At 43.9% G+C, this 21,177-nt stretch overlaps 1 protein-coding gene across 1 annotated transcript in view; it reads left to right on the top strand.

Moving 5' to 3' along the window:
- The window catches only part of LOC141130885 (protein unc-13 homolog B-like), a gene marked incomplete in the record, with an annotated part of 525,591 nt that overhangs the window by 394,621 nt on the left and 109,793 nt on the right, over positions 1-21,177 (top strand). Inside the window, 2 exon segments of the mRNA XM_073618170.1 lie at positions 7,940-8,109; positions 13,439-13,554. Coding sequence (XP_073474271.1) covers positions 7,940-8,109; positions 13,439-13,554 — 286 coding nt within the window.

The raw sequence follows: 21,177 nt of genomic DNA, 5'->3' as shown, positions 1-21,177 counted from the left end.
AAGAATGTCCCTTTATATTGGTGGTCAGTGAGAAGAATGCTCCATTTATTGATGGTCAATGAATAGAATGCTCCTTTATATTGTTGGTCAGTGGGAAGAATGCCCTTATATTGGTAGTCGTTGGGAAGAATGCCCCTTACATTGGTGATCAGTGGGAAGAATGCCCTTATATTAGTAGTCGTTGGGAAGAATGCTCCTTACATTGGTGATCAGTGGGAAGAATGCTCATTGGTTGTCATTGAGAAGAATGCTCCTTACATTGGTGGTCAGTGGGAAGAATGCTTCTTACATTGGTGGTCAGTGAGAAGAATGCTCCTTACATTGGTGGTCAGTGAGAAGAATGTCCCTTACATTGGTGGTCATAGAGAAGACTGATCCTTATAATGGTGGGAAGAATGGCACTTACCTTGGTGGCCAAACGAAAGAATGCACCTTATATTGGTGGTCAGTGGGAAGCATGGCCCTTCCATTGGTGGTCAGTGAGTGGAAAGAATGCCCTTGCAGTTAGCTAAAAAGATAATTGGTGTTGGTGGTTACTTATCTCAGAGGCAAAGATTGCTCATTGACCAATGAACCCTTAGCAACTTTTGAAGGAACCCTAGATGAGAAATTATAACTTAAAACTCAACTGCTAAACCTGAACCACAACACGTACATCTAGACCAAATCACTGAAATTGCATATAAGCTGTGTTATATTCATGGAATTCCAAATATTTTTAGTCCTATCAGATCTCCAGCTTACTTTAAAAATTATACCTGGTGAGCCTGCATTGCAGGTCTCTTTTTCAGGCACTCCTGTTATGGGGTGACAACTGTCTCTCTTTTGTGCTGCCGCGTCGTCATGTTATCACATAGTGGGAATTACAAGGGCCATGCTGAAACCCATTATACACGCATGCACCACCATTGTCACCATTAGTAGGCACAACCAAAGCAATAATGTGCATACGACGCTGAAGTGAGTGCATGTAGACAGGAAGCTTCAAAAACACCACCTTCTAAAATCATGACCCTCTCACTTACCCAACCCCCAGACTAATCCCCGATACTAGAAGATTTGCCTTTGCCGGGATCAATTCTTACAATTCAGTGCCATGGTGATCTGAATTTTGGTTGCCTAATAAATGTCTTTTATTCAAATCGTTTTTCGGGTCTTAAAGTCCTCCAGAAAAAGATGTCTCCGCTTAAATGCTCTTTTCCTCTTCCATTCCGTGCACCACCATTGTCACCATTAGTAGACTCAACAAAAGCAATAATGTGTATCCGACGCTGAAGTGAGTGCATGTAGACAGGAAGCTTCAAACACCACCTTCTAAAATCATGACCCTCTCACTTACCCAACCCAGCCCCCAGACTAATCCCCGATACTAGAAGATTTGCCTTTGCCGGGATCAATTCTTACAATTCAGTGCCATGGTGATCTGAATTTTGGTTGCCTAATAAATGTCTTTTATTCAAATCGTTTTTCGGGTCTTAAAGTCCTCCAAAAAAAGATGTCTCCACTTAAATGCTCTTTTTCCTCTTCCATTACCCAAATTGCACTTTTCTCATCCACTTGATCTTTGAAATCCTTCAGAGCTGAGAAGATTAATGTCAAAAACTTTTTGGAGTGTCCTTTTCTGAACGGTTGCGTCACCCTGACAGGTGTGCTCCTAAATCTGGGAACAACACAAGAGGTTGTGGTCCTTCCCGTCTTTAATGAACGGCTCGTTGAATGTGTCACTTTTGGTGATTTGAAGGTGATTAATGGGAGATGTAAATGGCGCGGTCTCTCCGGAGAATCACACCTGACTCCTTCACTCTTACAGCTTTATTTCTGTTGCTCAGCAACACGGCGTGAAGTTATCGTGGGAAGGGGATAGCGATCTGACAGCGAGGACCCACACCAGCCTGGTAAGAAAGACTTTGACAAGCAGCTCCATCACTTTGTAACTAGAGAGGAATGTAGGCAAGATGACTCACAGCGTGATAGAAAATTCCCTTGCGTTCCGCCTTGCCAGCCAACAAAGGGAGCTGAATTCATTTATCTGTTATAATAAAAACAAGGGTCTCTGTTGCATACATTTTTTTTTTTAATGGAGGCACTGTGAGATTCTCTGCAAGGATCCATTTCTTGAAAAAGCTGTATGTTCAACTATGTCCTTGAAAGGCTGATGCCTGAATGGGAGTGTCTCTGTTCAATATTATCAGCTGATGCATTTTCAGCGTTCTAATGAGGAAAGTTGCAGTGTCTGTGTCCCTTTAAAAGTAATTTACCCATAGGGAGTCCAATTGCAGAGGATCCCCCACATCCAATTTGCATAGCAGGAGATTGTGACCGGCTTTCTATGGAGCCAGTTCACACATCTCCAGAGGGGCTCCAGTGCAAATTGCACAGGAGTCTTGTGCGTCTTTTGGTCTGTTTCAGGTCCAAATTCAGCCAAAAATTTGGGCTGAAATCGGACCTGAACTGGTGAATGGAGATGCATTGGACCCCTGCTGTGAGCCGCTCCATGCTCCAGTCTGAACCCAGACTTAAACTACCACCCCCCTTCTCCCACTGGCCACAGTTCAGCCCATGGGTCAAATTCCGAAATAATTTTCTTTGGAAAATCAGAAATTTTGTGCGATTTGTGATGCGATGATGACACCATTGATTTTGAAAGACCCAAGTCTTCAATTTTACCTCGTGCTGCTACGGAAAAGCATTTTCTTTCTGGGAATCCTCTTTTCTTTCTGTGAATCCTCTTTTCTTTTTGGGAACCCTCTTCTTTTTTTTTTTTTTTTGGTGAATCCTCTTTTCTTTTTGGGAACCTTCTTTTCTTTTTGGGAAACTTCTTTTCTTTTTGGGAATCCTCTTTTCTTTTTGGGAATCCTCTTTTCTTTCTGGGAATCCTCTTTTTTTTCTGGGAATCCTCTTTTCTTTTTGGGAATCCTCTTTTCTTTCTGGGAATCTTCTTTTCTTTTTGGGAATCCTCTTTTTCTCTTTCCGGGAATCTTCTTTTTCTTGTACTCATGTGCATTTCTTTTTCGATTTATATTTCTCACATGATTCTCCCATTATTGATTAGGAAGTCATTAGTCTTTCAAAAAATTTCCAACATGGCCGCACAAAAATCACCTATTGCTGCAGCCCACTAATAATGCAAAATTCGAACGAAAATTCTTAGAAAAAGATTTTCGAAAGAATATTCTTTCGGAATTCGATCCATGTATGGCCGGCCTTAGTGTATGAGCCCTTCAGCAGAAGCCTACGTACAGGGATCGCGATTGCGACCCAGCCCCCAACCCCCCCCCCGGTACACCTGGATGGGAGGAGGGTCGGTGGCATGTAGAGGAGCCTGTGAATGCCTGACTTTTTTTTTTTTCATTCACAGCTAAGGCATATTAAACTGTATTTAAGATGCTTCAGTTGATGAATGAACAGGACGCTTTGTACAGAGCTGTGCCTGTTTATTCACTCTGTGTTCCTGAGGCTGCAGAGATGGAGCGAGGTGTCCTAAAATCTCCTTTCTCTATCTCAAAGGTGAAACATCAGAGACCCCTGGTATTTCACCAAAGCCACCCAACGGGGGTCCTAAAAAAAAAATGAAATGGTAAAAAAATAATAAAAAAAACAAAATAAAAATTAAAAAAACCAATGATACCAGTGGCGGAACTCCTGGGGTTGTAAAGGTTGCACTCGTGACCGGCCCTGGTGTTCTGCCACCGTGGGGGGAACCCAAGACAACAGGAAGGGGGCCTGCTGCGGGACCGTAATAAAGGGTCTGATGGGAGTAAAAGGCCCCCCCCGGAATCAGCAGGAAGGGCACCGCCTGGGGACCAAGGGGGCCCTTCATGGTTTCTTGCATCGGGGCCCTGAAGATAATAGTTACGCCTCTGCCCTGCAGTACAGGATCCTTATATCTCCTGTTCTCTAATAAAGTGTAAACTGTGTGTAACAGGGTCCTCATTCTGTGCTAATTTGGAGGGCATGTGCTCTTGTGCAGGACCATTCATACATCCTTCTCTATTAGAGGGTAAGCCTTGTGGTAAAGGATCCCACATATCTCCTGTTCTGTTTTAGAGGGTAAGACCTGCAGTATAGGACTCTCATACCAATGTTCTCTATTATAGAGTGTAAACTCTCTGTAACAGGACCCTCATACCATCTGTTCTATATTTTAGGACCCCTCATACATTCTTCTCGATTAGGGGGTAAGCCCTATTGTGCAGGACCCCTCATACTACCTTTTCTCTGTTAGAGTATAAGATCAGTGGTGCAGGTCCCTCATACCTCCTGTTCACTATTAGAGTGTAAGGACCCTTATACCTCTTATTCGGTATTAGAGCATAACCCCTGTGGTGCAGGTCCCTTAAACCTCTTGTTCTTGATTGGAGTGTACACCCTGCAGTACAGGACCCCTATACCTCCTGTTCTCTATTAGAGGGTAAACTTTATGGTATAGAACTTTCATACCTCTTGTTCTCTAGTAGAGTGTCAGCTCTGCAGTACAGGACCCTTAAGGATACCTCCTGTTCTCTATTAGAGGGTAAATTTTATGGTATAGAACTTTTATACCTCTTGTTCTCTAGTAGAGTGTAAGCTCTGCAGTACACGACCCTTATACCTCCTGCTCTCTATTAGAGGGTAAACCTTATGGTATAGAATTTTCATACCTTGAAATAAAAGCTGCAATTGGAATAAATTCTAGACTATATTCTCCGAGGGTGGTCACGAATTCCCTCTATTTATTCCATAAATGTATTAATTTGTCTACGCCTATAATTAGCTAGTCTATTAAAACTCTGATAGTTACTGTTGATAGCACAATAATATAAGGTTAGCTATGAAAACAAACACACTGCTTAATAAAACAACGTCTTATTTATTTCTCAAGAAAATTGGAAAATGCTAACATGAAAACACTAAAGGAAGATATTACAAAACATATAACACAAGAACATCAAAGATACTTATCAAGGCTGTCTTATGGATACGGTATCCTCAGCTGGGCTCGAGATGGTAGCAGAGAGAGACATGAGGCTCAAAAATGGTAGAGAGGGAACTCTCTGACTCGTTCAGCCCTTTTATACTTCAATCATACACCATCCAGACCCAACCCTATTGCCATCCCATCTAGACTTTTGACAAATCACAGTATTTATGGGGCAGTTCTCCTCAGTATATTATATTACTGTCCGTCCTGCTGTGTTGCCCTCTAGGGGCAGCATTATCCATGTATCATGTCTCTGTATCCCGGGTCAATCTTCAAAGCCTGTTGGTCCTTTGATCTTTGTAACCCATCATCAATTATCCTGGCCGCCATGGCCCTCTGTGATCACACCAGACGGTCTGGAGCCAAGCTTTTGTTCAGCCTTGATGGAGGCCTGATCTCTGAATATTCTGATATGCTACAAAGCTTTGATATGCAGCTTGTTACATCCCAGACAGACCCCAGGAATGCGAAGTTCTGGTATAGCCATCGTTCATATTTCAAACACCTCTTGTATCATGAACTAAAACATGTTGCCTTCCAACATACCTCTTGTTCTCTAGTAGATTGTAAGCTCCGCAGTACAGGACCCCTATACCTCCTGTTCTCTATTAGAGGGTAAACTTTAAGGTATAGAACTTTCATACCTTTTGTTCTATACTAGAGTGCAAGCTCTGCAGCACAGGACCCTTATACCTCTTGTTCTATATAACATAACCCCTGTGGTGCAGGTCCCTCCTATCTCTTTCGGATCCTAAAGACCTCAGAAGTGCCTGGAAATGATTACTATGCAGAGGTGGTGTGAGTTTCCTGATACTCCCGATTGACTCTACTCTAACGGACTGAATGTTTTCTGGTCTTTTTTTTTTTTTTATTCTGTAATCTTGTAATATCTGACAGTTCTCTAAACACGAGTTGAAAGAACGGCTTGCGTAAGAAGTTGTTGTGCCTTGTTTATCGTTTGGGAATTCCATTAGCATATCTTATTTCTGTGTCTGCGTGATTCCTCCGGCTTAGAAGTGAAATCCCCCCCGGACCAGGCGATAAGAACGGCGTTGGATCGCCTGCCGCTGTCGGAATCGCCAGCTATTAGTATCCAAAGTGATTGCATGCTGATGATAGAAGCTCGGGGTCTGCTGGGGCGCCGCGGTTGGATGTCGGCATGCTTGTACAAGACCTCTATATCTATTTGTTAACCTGGAACTCCAACTAAAACTTTTTGAATTCTTTTTTCTTTTTCCAACTCATCAGGAAGCGAGAAGAAGAGAATATAGAACTAAATAAATCCTGATAAAGCTTTTAACCCTTCTCTGCTCCTGCCTGAACTGCCATAAAAAATGAGTGGGATTTATGCATTCTCTTCCTGAAGAATTAAAAAAAAAAAAATAGATGGGGAGTTTACATAAGACGTACGAATGCCTTATATACCTGTATTTACAACTGTTGTTTTCATAAAAAAATGTAATAGCCCTTTAAAGGGCAGAATCTGGTTAGTCGCTACAAGATAAGGCTGTGGCAGAATTGGCATGTTGCATTCAACAGCCGGTACTGTCGTTCAGAGCGGCCCATTCAAGAGAATGGGGTCATGCCATGACTACCCTGCAACCACAGCAATGCATGAGATTGGGGTGCAGTGGTGCTGCATTTTGTGGGTTAAAACAGGCAATATGTAGGTGGATCGTTTTTCAAAGGAGTGGCTGTGTTAGACCGCACATGTGTAGGTTCACAATTGTGTGGGTCACGTGGCACGCATTTGCGCAGGTACAGCACCCCATTCACGTGAATGGGCCGCTGTAGGTATGAGAAGCGCAGGGAAAGATGTCCCCAGCCCTTTTTTTAAAAAAAGGCAGCCGCATGGAACGACATGGCTCTGCGACACCTTGCACTTTTGCGCACTCAAACATGCCACACTGGCTGATGCATGGGGTGCTATTAAGAATTAATGGCATCCTCATGCATCTGCTAAAGAGCAGCACATTTTGCCTACAGGTCAGGAACGCCCACAATTTTGCAAGCATTCTTGACCCTCACATGTGTGAGCCTAGCCTAAGGTTCTACTGCCCACCCCCTCCCCCCCCAACCTCTAGCGTGAACGAACCCCAACTGTCACCGTCCTGCATCCATTAGACAAAACCCGGATATAGTAGGCTTTCATTTTGGCACACTTCAAGTAAAAAAGACCAGGGTGGTTCCAGAACTTCCACATCTCCCATCCTGTTCTTGGGAAATCAACATCTACAGAGTCTATGATGATTGGATTAATTAGCGGGTTGTGTTCCCATCACTGATAAGAACTGAAATGGTGGCTTGGAGAATCTATGAAACATCTTCAACATAACAGAACCAGTCCAGTTGAATGTGATCAACTACTACTAGATATACCATGATGTGGATATATGAGCTTCTTCACAGACACATTACTCCTTACCGCCGGTTCACATTAGAAGCGGCACGACTTGCAGGTCGCCTCACCGAGGCGACCTGCACACGACTGCCGCGGCGACTTGCAAGACGACTTCTGTATAGAAGTCTATGCAAGTCGCCCCCAAAGTAGTACAGGAACCTTTCTTCTAAGTCGGAGCGACTTGCGTCGCTCCGATCAGAACGGTTCCATTGTACAGAACGGGAGGCGACTTGTCAGGCGGCTAGGTCGCCTGACAAGTCGCCCCCATGTGAACCGGCTCTTACGCTCCTTTGCTGTATCAGGAGACTTGTGCAGTGTAATCACCTACAAACTAAGATTGTTTCCCTGGGTCAGTTTAGAGATGACTATCTGTATTATGAATATATTGGGCCTTTGCGGGTGTTAAGTGCCTCCTGCAGTAACAATAGAGATAAATTATCTCTAAATTAACTTCAAGCAAATGCATGCACATGCCCCCTACATGAAGTCCATACACAACCAGGCACATCGTTATTCTTAGCTGCATCTTGCATATAACTTGTAAGTTAGAATTGTTATTTTCTCTCTTTTTTTTTTAGTGAGTGCCATAACTCTTCTGATCGGATCAAGGTCCGGGTGTGGGACGAGGATGACGATATTAAGTCACGGGTGAAGCAGAGGTTGAAGAGAGAATCGGATGACTTCCTTGGGCAAACGATTATCGAAGTGCGGACGCTGAGCGGGGAGATGGATGTTTGGTATAATCTAGGTGAGCTCCATCATACATGCTGATATATCTCTGCCTGGGTCACCATGGATCCCTGTATCCTTCTCTCTCTTCTCTTATATTTCTCTCTCCTGCTTGGGTGATTATAGAGGAGCGGCTGATATCCAAAAAGGTCGTCTCACTTGGTGAATTTTATAGTAGTTTAAGATGCTAAAGTCTCTATTGGTATTGATTATTTATAGACTAAATATGGTGTATCATCATCCAACTAGAAGGAAGGAGACTGGGAGATCGGTCCCCACCCGGTCACCCATAAAGAGGAAATTTTGAAGGACTATCTCGGTACCAACTTATACTCAAGATTTGATGAAAGATATTCAATTCTTTATTGATATAAAAACCTATAAAAACAGTATATCCAAATACTTATTGAAAAACATAAAAAATGCATGGTAACAATCCATGTATATCACCAACACTCATATCCCCTGTTAAGGATTAGGATATGCTGGGTTTCCACGGATATCATTGTTCTCAACATGTTTTGCGGAGTTCTACCGCTTCATCAGGAGAATAACTGTAATCAATCATTATGACAGTAAACAAATATTACAATATATGAAAAAGGTTCAACAACCAATAACAGAGTAGAAGGGGGGGGGGGGAGAGAGAAAGAGAGCAGTGTCACTTACCCAGGACCCAAGCCTAGCCAGAATCAAAAGCACCACCAGCATTCCCCCACGGCGGCTATGGAGGACGTGCAAAAATGGACGGGCATCTATATTGAATAATGACAATGTATGAGTGGAGAATATTCAACCATAGAACAATTGGAAAGGAAAAGGAGAAGGGGAGAGGGAAAAAAACGGGGGAGGGGGAAAAAGTGGGGAGTGGAGACAGAATGAGGGGGGGACTGAAAATAGGGGGATAAAAGAAAGAAGAGGGGGTAAGAATAGAACAGAACAAGGGGAAGGGGGGAGGGTAAAGAAAGGGAAGAGGGAGAGGGGGGGGAAAGGGGGGGGGGGATAAAGGCACGGACTGATGATAGGGGAGGGGGGGAACCAATTGGATATCAAGAGTAGCTAACCATGTAGTAGGTTATTGGACATAAAAGTAAACAAGTAGAGCCAAATGCGTTTCGGGTGGAATTGCCTCCCCCTTCTTCAGGGCTGTATTTCTTTGAGAATGGTTACATTTTGAGAGGGTTATGTTTGATCAGCAGCACTTCAGTAGCCAGCGTTGTGGAGCAGAGACAGCAAACTGCTACTGCAGAGGTGCTGATCAAATATAACCCTCTCAAAATGTAACCATTCTCCAAGAAATACAGCCCTGAACAAGGTGGAGGCAATTCCCCAAAAGCGCGTTGGCTCTTCTTGTTTACTTTTATCTCCAATAAACAACTATAAAATTCATCAAGTGAGACCTTCTTGTTTTTTGGATATTGGGCGCTCCTCTCCAATCACCCAAGTTTTCACTGCCAGTAACGTCTCCATTGTCATTATTGGACCCCAACGGAGTCTATCACTTACCACCAACTTCACCCTCCTGCTGGAACTTAGCCGTTTGCCTGTGGAGACATGACTTTATTTTTTGGTGGTGTGAAGGAGTGGATGGGTTAGTGTGGAAGAGTAATGCTGAGGTTGGCCTTTGTGGTACATTTTGGAGCAAGGCAACCTTTGAGAGGGAGAGATCTCCCTGAACAACATGAGAGATCAAAGATCATTGGGGTTTGACGCCCTTTTTTATCTTTTTTTTTTTTTTTTATAAGAAATTAACTAGAAAGGCCTAACTAAATAATAAACAAATCTTAGAAAAACATAATAAAATGAATGTCACTGTAAAAATATAAACTTAGTGGACAGTGTCAGTCAGTAGAGCAGTGGAAAGTGTTAGTAGTTCATTCTTATTTTTTACAGTTTTTCTTTTAGCAGTACTGTTGGGGAGCTTTGGTTAAATATCAGACCCCTGATGTCTCTCTTTATAGGCAGATGTCTCTCCCTGTGTTCCATCAGAAAAGGAAGGAGCTGGTAAATAACATTATTTATGAATGAACACAGTGAGTGATCAGTACTGATCTCTAAATGTGTTCCATCTGAAAAGACAGGAGCTAGTAGATTTTTCTATACCAATATAATGCTGCGCTATCCAAATGTAATCATACAGTAAGCATACTAAATCATAATATTACTGGCTGCAGTTAAATAGTGGTGGTGAGATATTTCCATTTCTAATAGAATATCTCACCACCACTATTTAACTGCAGCCAGTAATATTATTTAGTACGGTTACCGTATGATTACATTTGGATAGCGCAGCATTATATTGGTATAAAACTTTTTGGCATGAGCATATGGGACGTGATCGATGCTAACAGCTGTCCTTTAATCATCTCTATCATTTTGATTTTCACATGGTAGCTCGCAAGATTCTGTTTGTTTTTTAGGAGCTAGTAAATAACATTACTTAAGACTGAACAAAGTGAGTGATCGGTACTGATCTCTAAATGCGTTCCATCAGAAAAGGAAGGAGCTGGTAAATAACATTATGTATGAATGAACACGGTACTGATCTCTCACTGTTTTCAATCAGAAAAGGAGGAGGCTGGTAAATAACCATATTTATGGGGATACAAGAAGCTGGTTATGGTTCCCTTGATTGGGATCTGGAACATTTAAGCCTTCCTCAGCAATTGGAGGTAAAATGACTGGCAAACCTATTTAATGTCAGGTTATGTGCATTTGCAGCCCATCTATGAACTTGCAGCAGCAGTACCTACACCTTCGAAATCTTTTCCCAGCAGCTAATGGCAAATTCTAATCCAAGGAAAGAGAGAAGTGACAGGAACCACTCCCAGGCAGTTCATTGTGTGTAGTGGCTGGCTGCCTGGTATCTTTCTTTGCTGCTAAAGACTTAACACACCCAAAAGTTGCTGCCTCTTGAAACTAAAGTGTTGAAATGTATTTCTTTTATGGCAGCCAATAATTTTTTTTTCCCCCTTTTCTGCTGATAACGTAGGTTAGGAGACACTGATCAGTTGGTTAGGAGGGAACCATGTTTTGCCAGTTAGACCGCTCATATTCCAAGCTCATTATAATTTCTCCCATAAAGGTGCATCCCGGAAAAAAAAAAGACACAGCCATCAAATAGCATTCCATATTGCCTAATAACTGCTGCGTGGTTTGCTGTGCCCGGAGTGCTGCTTTAGTTACCCACTGTCAGCAGATTCCTGGTTGTCATTGTGGGTGCTGAGTCTCACGCTACGGCGTGTGTTTGAGTCATCCTGTCATCAGCAAACCCGATAATAAGAAACCATTCCCCATCCCCGCACTATTCATCTGCTCATTAGGGAGCCTTACGTGGGAGTGCTCCGCGTTGTCGTGTGCGCTCAGACACCCAGAATCCTCCGCTCCTGTCAGACGCCGCATGTGCACCATCGGAATGAGCTCTACAACTTCCTAATGAGATGTTTTAGCTTCATGAATTATTTCATCTCTAGAGGAGATACTTACTAAATGTAATTATGCAGACATTATTATTCTTCAGACTGAACCCTTGAATGCCCAAAGTCGAATCTACTGCCAACTTTTCATCTTTGGATGTGCACGCTTTTTCTGATATCCTGAAATCCAGTGCTGGGAACCAATCAGAGAGGTCCTAGTTACAGGGCATTCTGGACCTTACCTGTGTTCCTGGCAATGAATGAAACCCATGTGTGGTCATTCTGCAAACCGTACCAGTGTCTCAATCCCTTGTAGGACTATTTCTACAGTGGAACAACCTTTAAAGTGGTTGTAAACCTCTGAAATTAAAAATAAACAAAGCATATCCTTCTATAGTTTGTACTTACCTTGATCCACTATAACAACAGTTCGCTTTTATGCTGGCCTCCCCAGACACATACACTTACCTGTCTTTTGATCCCCGACCCCTTGGAGTCACACTAAAGCCCTTTATAATCTGAATTGCCAGAATGGTAGTTTACAGAGGGCTGTAGACTTGCTGTGGGACAGCATTGACTGGCCCAGCACCATCACATGATCCTCCATACCCAGAAGTATAGAGTATTTCCTTCAGCTACTCAAATGGTGCAGGTGAGATGGAAAGGTGTGTGTTTGTCCTCTAAATAGATTTCTATCTATAGATCTTTATATCACTAGAGGGATTACCAGCAGGAGGAAGGAGGTCCTGATTCCTCTATATAGATCATTACATCACTAGAGGGATCACCAGCAGGAGGAAGGAGGTCCTGATTCCTCTATATAGATCATTACATCACTAGAGGGATCACCAGCAGGAGGAAGAAGGCTCTAATTCCTCTATTTAGATCTTTATATCACTAGAGGGATCACCAGCAGGAGGAAGGAGGTCCTGATTCCTCTATATAGATCTTTAGATCACTAGAGGGATCACCGGCAGGAGGAAGGAGGTCCTTATTCATCTATATAGATCATTAAATCACTAGAGAGATTACCAGCAGGAGGAAGGAGGTCCTGATTCCTCTATATAGATCATTACATGACTAGGGGGATCACCAGGAGGAGGAAGGAGGTCCTGATTCCTCTATATAGATCATTACATGACTAGAGGGATCACCAGGAGGAGGAAGGAGGTCCTGATTGCTCTATATAGATCATTACATCACTAGAGGGATCACCAGCAGGAGGTCCTGATTCCTCTATATAGATCTTTAGTGATCCTCATCAGGAGGAAGACCTATCAGGAGAGACTTCTGGAACTCAATATGTGTCCAGTCTTCAGGAAAGAAGGGAAATGGGGGACATGATTGGAACCTTTTAATACATAAAGTGGATGAATAAAGTTCAAGAGGAGTGGATTTTTAATATGAAGCCAAGATCAAGAACATAGGGACAGGGCCTTAAACACCAGGAGGAACGTTCAAAACTAACCATAGAAAGTATTCTTTTACAGAAAGAGTAGTTGATGCTTGGAATAGACTTGCAGCAGAGGTAGTAAGTCAGTCAACAGTAAGTGAATTGAAATATGCTTGGGGCAAACATAGATCTATACAGTACTCAGATGAAACAAAAACAAAGGGACAGACTTACAGACTTAATTGATCACTTTGGGTTTTTTTTTTTTTGCCGTCACTCCTCTGTGTTTCCTTGTTGATATGTAATTTGAATCCCTAGAGTTGCCAGACCTGGCGGATTTCTGCAGTTTTCTTTCAAGGGAGACCTGGCACCACCTTTGTTGCAAAGCTGCTGAATCCTCCCCTACAATGGTATTTGTCTGATTTTTGTTCTCTTCAGGCTTTTCATCCATCCCAATGGTATCTGGTAACGTTCTGCGGGGGCTTTACCTGATAAACCAATTCTAACATCTCATTCCTCCCTGTATTTATTCTCGTTAGAGAAAAGAACAGACAAGTCCGCTGTCTCAGGTGCCATCCGCTTGCAGATCAGTGTGGAGATAAAGGGAGAAGAGAAGGTGGCCCCGTACCATGTCCAGTACACGTGTCTCCACGAGGTAAGTGGCCTTTGTTATGTCTGCTTGGAATGGTCACAGTGGCCTGGATCTAGGGTGGTTGAACCCCCCCCCCGGGGGGGGGGGGGGCGGCAGGGGGGTCGGTTTGGTTCAGATTGCTGGTTTTATTGAACTAACCCATCCATTTAATGATTTCCCAAAACTGTTCATTTCATGGCACACCATTAAATGTTAACTGTCACAGTTGCTTGTGCTCTCAGTCGAACTGTCAATCCAGTGGCATAACTGATCACATGTACAGCACCGTGACAACAGTAGATCAAATAGTGGCTAAAATGGCAGCTTCCTTGGCTATAAAGGATAGAAAGGTTTCATTCCACTTTAATTTACCCCATTCTTATGTTCTTTTAAACAAATTATCACCAAAGATTCATATGAATGTTAAAAGAGAACTTCTTGCTTTAGAATGTCAATTACTTAGCCTTACTTTACAGTTATAGGTGTATGCATGCTCCAGATTCGAGACGACCCCCCCCCCCCCCAAATTAGACGGGTGTCAGAAATGATTCTGCTCTGCCAATGTTCCCCCCAGACTGTTGATTGGGCAATAAAGGAGCAGCAACAGACTCTTGCAGTCATCCTTCTTACCTTCCCCCCCATTAGCATGTTCACAGAGTGACAGCACCATATAAAGCAGGCTGAATGGCTCAATGTCATCCCTACCCCTCTCATAGTGTGAGTGCTGTGGTGTTTACTATTGCAAAGACAGATTTGCATTCTTATACTAGCTGCAGTCCCCTCCAAAAGCCCCTCTTCTGGTTGGGTCACTCTAAACTCATACAGCAGTCAGGGCTCTACTCTTCAGCCCATGTGAAAGAGTGACAAGACAGGAGCCCAACAGGGAGCCAGGGACAGAGCGTTGTCCCCTATAACAGGAAGTGTGTGAATGAGGGCCTATATGGCAGGATCGCCAGGGATTTTAATGCAAACTTATAATAAAATGTGTCCTGTGCCCGTTTGCAGCCTCACTGTGCCCATTTGCAGCCTCACTTTGCCCATTTGCAGCCTCACTTTGCCCATTTGCAGCCTCACTTTGCCCATTTGCAGCCTCACTGTGCCCATTTGCAGCCTCACTGTGCCCATTTGCAGCCTCACTGTGCCCATCTGCAGCTGTACCTTTAATAGCTAAAACAGCAGGTGTCTCCTGCTGTGTCATGCAGTCTGTTAGGCGGCCGTCCATTGTAACAAAGCCCCGCCTCCTCCTCGTCCGTGATAGACAGAACACTGATTCAGTTTCCCAGCATTGTATCAGTGTTCCGTCTATCACAGACGAAGAGGAGGCGCGGGGCTTTGTTACTATGGTCGGCCGCTGAACAGACTGCATGACACAGCGGGAGACACCCACTGTTTTAGCTATCAAAGGTACAGCTGCAGATGGGCACAGTGAGGCTGCACCCTCACTCGAGACCCTCACTCCAGTATAAGCCGAGGGGGGGGGGGGGTTTCAGCCTAAAAAATGTGCTGAAAAACTCAGCTTGTTCTCGAATATATACAGCACTTTACTCATTGAGCAATTTGTGAGCAAATCCCTGCTCTTTCCTATATAAAGAAATCTTGATGTCCAAATTCCACATCCTCAGCTCTTCACTGGCCGAGCAAACTTCTCCCCAAGCCGGTATTCAGAGAATACGGAAGCTATTATCTCAAGGGCTCCCCGTCCTTTGAGTAACAGTTCATAAATGACGGAGGACACAGAGGATAATTGATGTATAACTGACGGAGACGTGATCCTGTGCATTAGGGATTCATCATACATGCCGAGCAGCCTGCAGCGTTGTACACACAGTGAAGGTCCTCTGGTATGGAATGATATTACAGTACACACCGCACGGCTCAAGGTTAAAGACAACTCTGCTCCTTCTTTGTGTCTGAAATGCCATCGTATTTTCAGACTCTCATACTTCTGGGGTTTAGAAGAACACCTGGTGCCCTTAAACACCCAACTGGTCACTTGGTTTGGTTTCTAATTGCTTTGAATATAACTGGCTATGAATATTGTGAGATGGTTGATCCAGGGAATGTTCAATTGCCCTATGGCCCTGGTGAATTTGGCACTTATTGTGCAGCCCCCGAGGTCCCTGCAGGGGGTAGTATTCTATGGTTGGTGCTTACTAAAGCCAGTGAAGGAAAAATATTCTGTAGACACGCTTTTTTAATTTATTTATTTATTTTATTTGCTGTCAAGCTCTTTATGTTTTAATTTTATAAAGGATCTTGCTGGAAGAGATATCAAATGGGGTAAAAGTGATTTTTTTAGTGGACCGTATGTGAAGGCATTGGATATTTTTTGTAATAGCCGTGGCCTCTAGAAGTCTATGACTGTATGTCTGCAGTCTCCATCAACTCCTATACCATGTTAGCAGTTTCTGACTGTCTTCTGTAGCATGTCTGCAGACTCTAACCATCTCCTGCAGCATGTCTCCAGTCTCTGACCGTCTCCTGCAGCGTGCCTCCAGTCTCTGACCGTCTCCTGCAGCATGCCTCCAGTCTCTGACAGTCTCCTGCAGCGTGCCTCCAGTCTCTGACCGTCTCCTGCAGCGGGCCTCCAGTCTCTGACCGTTTCCTGCAGCGGGCCTCCAGTCTCTGACCGTCTCCTGCAGCGGGCCTCCGGTCTCTGACCGTCTCCTGCAGCGGGCCTCCGGTCTCTGACCGTCTCCTGCAGCGGGCCTCCGGTCTCTGACCATCTCCTGCAGCGGGCCTCCGGTCTCTGACCGTCTCCTGCAGCGGGCCTCCGGTCTCTGACCGTCTCCTGCAGCGGGCCTCCGGTCTCTGACCGTCTCCTGCAGCGGGCCTCCGGTCTCTGACCGTCTCCTGCAGCGGGCCTCCGGTCTCTGACCGTCTCCTGCAGCGGGCCTCCGGTCTCTGACCGTCTCCTGCAGCGGGCCCCTAGTACGTGACTATGCCCATGACCATTTCCTTTTGTATCTCTGAAGTCTCTTGAAAGGTTTCTGTAGCATTTCATTCACTACATATTATGTCCATCCCTTTGGCCATGTCAGAGGCCCTGAGGGGTACTTGAGACTCCCTTTATCAAGCAAGTTGAGCCCTGCTGCTTTAGGCGATTAGAAAAATGATTTTTGCTCCCTTTTTGAGCAAATTGAGCCCCACTTTATAAGGTTTATCTTAATCATACAGGCTGAGTATTCATAGACCATGAGCAATAGGCTGCTACTTCTAGGTGATTGGAAACTGGCAAAGCTTTGGTGAATCTGACCCCACTCCGTGAGTCTTCATTTTTTTGCTGTTGTCCCCAGGTGATGGATCTCTTTTTCTCCCTTACAGAGAAATCCTTCTGTGCTTAACTAGTTTATTATTTTACTCTGAGTTCCTCAATACAACTTTTCACTAACAATATTAGAGGCAGTGCATCTGGATTGGTGCAAGCTCTGTGGTCGTGTGTCTTCCTGCGAATGTTTGGAAGTGGATTGGGCCCTGCAGGTCATTCCGAGTTTGAAAAACCTCTATACAAGTGGATATCCTCATTCCCTTTCCTTTGGGGAAAAGGGGGCAGAAGTGTCACCTGTTACTCCACCTTGATGGATCACATTGGTTCGGTTACGATATCAAGGACAATCGGATATTTCCTGGTATTTCATTTTTAGTGAGACACGAGGAAGTTTCTCAGGGAAGAGTCCCAGGCACCTCTACCGCCACCGCAGCCCAGACCGGGGCAGCGAAAACAGTGACGTAACTTACGAGAGGTCACACTCTCAAGCACCGCCCACCAGGCCAGAAAACCGGCCGACCGGAATCTGGCCTGGTGGGTGGTGCATGAGAGTGTGACCTCTCGTAAGTTATGTCACTGTTGTCGCTGCCCCGGTCTGGGCTGAGGTGGCGGTAGAGGTGCCTGGGACTCTTCCCTGGGGAAGAGAAGAAGATAATTTTTTAAGGGATCTCCATGTGGGAGGTTTTTCTCCTTTCCTGCTGGACATACATTGTTGGGTAATTATACTATATTTGTGTATTGCATGGTAAATACAATTGTTGCCATATATAATGGGATTCATATATGTATATCAACCCTATTTGTATATATTTTCCAGCAGACTGACCCTCTGAAGAAGACCCTTAGTGTAGGAGTTGAAACGCGTCAGATTTAATGTTCATGATGTCAAGTCTTGTTATGAATATATGTCTGCAAATGTATGTTTAGCCAATTCAGTTTTGAGGTACTTCCCACTGGAGCTCATTGTTTTAACTTTTATGTCATGTTATTTTTGTACAAATAAATTTGTTCTATTTTTCATACATTACTGACTCAATTTGTCACTGTGCTGCCAAAAAACCCCACCTCGGGGAAATCCCTGCTTTTTTGTTTCTAGCTTTTTTAGGGGTGAGCAGCAATCCTCTTTCCTCCTCTCTAGTGTCCCCTCTTTGCAGTGTACAAAGTCACTAAAACCTCATATAAGCTTTAACATGCAGATGTAATTTCAAATACTGCATTATAGTTTTCAAAATGTAGCTTTTATTAAAATAATACCTGGAGATCCTACCCTAAATGTCCTTCTTGAGGCACTTGCTGATAGGGGGCTCAATGAAATTGTCTGTTATAAGCAATCATAGTGTAAAAAAAAAAATCCCAATCACCTCCCCAGTGTGGAAAAGAAAAAGGTAACAGCGCTCTCTGCAGGGACAACCCAATCCATACACCAGATCCACTCACAAGTGCCGAGGCTCGATATCCCAACACACTCAAATGCAACAATAGTAAGAAGAGGCAGCAAGACTGTAATCCTTGAAGTGTCATTTATTGGTACATCAGAGTAACAAGGAAACAATAATACTGACGCGTTTTGGCGGTGGCCTTAGTCGTAGCTACGACTAAGGCTATTGACGAAACGCGTCAGTATTATTGTTTCCTTGTTACTCTGATGTACCAATAAACGGCACTTCAAGGATTACAGTCTTGCCGCCTCTTCTTACTATTATCACCTCCCCAGAGTAGTAAAGTGTTAATATGGTAACACTTTATTGCTCTGGTCAGAGTATGTAAAAAAAAAAAAAAAGTAATGAACATTAAAAATATATATATAAAAATTCAATCGGCAAGCACGGGCCACTGTTTTCATAAAAATATAAAAAAAATCATAAAAAACTGCTACACTGTATAATATTGCTGGGTGTGTGTTTTGTTTTTAGTTTTATTTAAATCCTGCAGCAGACTCGGCTCTTTGGCTGTTTTTGGGGGACATTCCTAACTGTCTTCTTACCAACCAGTGGATTAAATTAACGCTAACGGCCTAAGTGGTGTCCTTGGCAGGCCGGTGACATGGAAATTATTGTAATGTCTTGGTTGAATTGTTGGGGACCAGCCTGAGCCGCCCCCCCCCCCTTCCTCTGGATGAAGACTTATTACAGAACTCATTACAGAGGCTCTCTTTCAGCTCGGCGTCAGAAGTAGATGATCTCACCATGTCGGCACCATTAATGAACCAGCGACCATCTTTTATTAGATGGCTTTAAAGCCTTCGTGACTCAGAAGAGTCCTCTTCAGTGAACCCAATGAATTAATTGGTGAGAAGACATTGTTGCAGAATAAAATTAATTCTTCGCTTCCTAATGGGGATCGTTCTCTTGATTTCAAGCTTCGCTTTTAAAGTTAAAAAAAAAATAAAAACTTTATTATTTTTAATTGAGCAGCTTATTAAAGTGTGTTGCTGGAGAACCAGTCCTGTTTAGTGAAAATATAATCCAGGTTTATTGAAAATATATATATCTATAGATATAGATCTATATGTCACACTTTTTTATTAACCACTTCAGCCCCAGAAGGATTTACCCACTTCCTGACCAGGCCATTTTTTTCTATACTGCACTGCGTCGCTTTAACACTTTAACTGACATTTGCGCGGTCGTGCGACGCTGTACCCAAACAAAATTGGTTTATCAGATTAGTATTGGAGCTGGGAGACTCTAATAAATGCACCACCTCCTTTATATATGACAAAACAATGTATACCCAGAGAGCAAAGGATTGGAGTTTTGAGGTGCAGAAAAATCAATCGAAATCAAATTTGCAAAATAATATATAGAAATTTTATTACATAGATGATATAAAACAATTTGTAAAATTTGGGCCATATCAACCCAATAGTCAAGGTACAAAAGTGTGATTGCCTCTGCATGTTTCACCACAAACGTGGCTTCTTCTGGAGCTTTTGTAGGACTTTGTTGTTTAATATTTACCACCTTTCAAAGTAATCTTGGTTCCAATTGATCCCCTAGCCCAGTGGTCTCCAAACTGCAGCCGGGGGCCAGTGGTGGCCCTTTGCTTGCCTTTTCTGGCCCTTGGGTCACTTCTCCCACTGATATACTATTCTGCCAACCTACATCAGCAATGGGGCACCGTTTCTCCCATTGACACCAACAAAGGGGCATTATTCCTCCCAATGACACCAACGATGGGGCACTCTTCCTCCCAATCATACCAATGATTGGGCACTCTTCCTCCCAATGAGGTGGCCCTTTGCTTGCCTTTTCTGGCCCTTGGGTCACTTCTCCCACTGATATACTATTCTGCCAACCTACATCAACAATGGGGCACCGTTTCTCCCATTGACACCAACAATGGGGCGCTATTCAACCCAATGATACCAACGATGGGGCGCTATTCCTCCCAATGGTATCAATGTTGGGTCGCTATTCCTCCTAATGATACCAATGACGGGACGCTATTCCACCCAATGATACCAACGATGGGACGCTATTCCTCCCAATGATACCAACGATGGGATACTATTCTTCCCAATGATACCAACGACGAAGCGCTATTCCTCCCAATGATACCAACGACGGAGCGCTATTCCTCCCAATTTTACCAACGACGGAGCACTGTTCCTCCCAATGATACCAACGATGGGACACTATTCCTCCCAATGATACCAACGATGGGGCGCTATTCTTCCCAATGATACCAACGACAGAGCGCTATTCCTCCCAATGATACCAACGACGGAGCGCTATTCCTCCCAATTATACCAACGACAGAGCGCTATTCCTCCCAATTATACCAACGACGGAGCGCTATTCCTCCCAATTATATCAATGACGGATCGCTATTCCTCCCAATGATACCAACAATGGGGTGCTATTCCTCCCAATGATACCAACGACGGGACGCTATTCCTCCTAATGATACCAATGACGGGACGCTATTCCTCCTAATGATACCAATGACGGGACGCTATTCCTCCCAATGATACCAACAATGGGACGCTATTCCTCCCAATGATACCAACAATGGGACGCTATTCCTCCCAATGATACCAACAATGGGACGCTATTCCTCCCAATGATACCAACGATGGGACGCTATTCTTCCCAATGATGCCAATGTTGGGTCGCTATTCCTCCCAATGATACCAACGATGGGACGCTATTCCTCCCAATGATACCAACGATGGGACGCTATTCTTCCCAATGATACCAACGACGGAGCGCTATTCCTCCCAATGATACCAACGACGGAGCGCTATTCCTCCCAATGATACCAACGACGGAGCGCTATTCCTCCCAATTTTACCAACGACGGAGCGCTATTCCTCCCAATGATACCAACGACGGGACGCTATTCCTCCCAATGATACCAACAATGGGACGCTATTC

The sequence above is a fragment of the Aquarana catesbeiana genome, linkage group LG01 (assembly GCF_042186555.1).
Source record: "Aquarana catesbeiana isolate 2022-GZ linkage group LG01, ASM4218655v1, whole genome shotgun sequence".
Taxonomy (NCBI): Eukaryota; Metazoa; Chordata; class Amphibia; order Anura; family Ranidae; genus Aquarana; species Aquarana catesbeiana.
The sequence above is the reverse complement of the archived record's forward strand: the minus strand, read 5'-3'. Positions and strand labels throughout refer to the sequence as shown.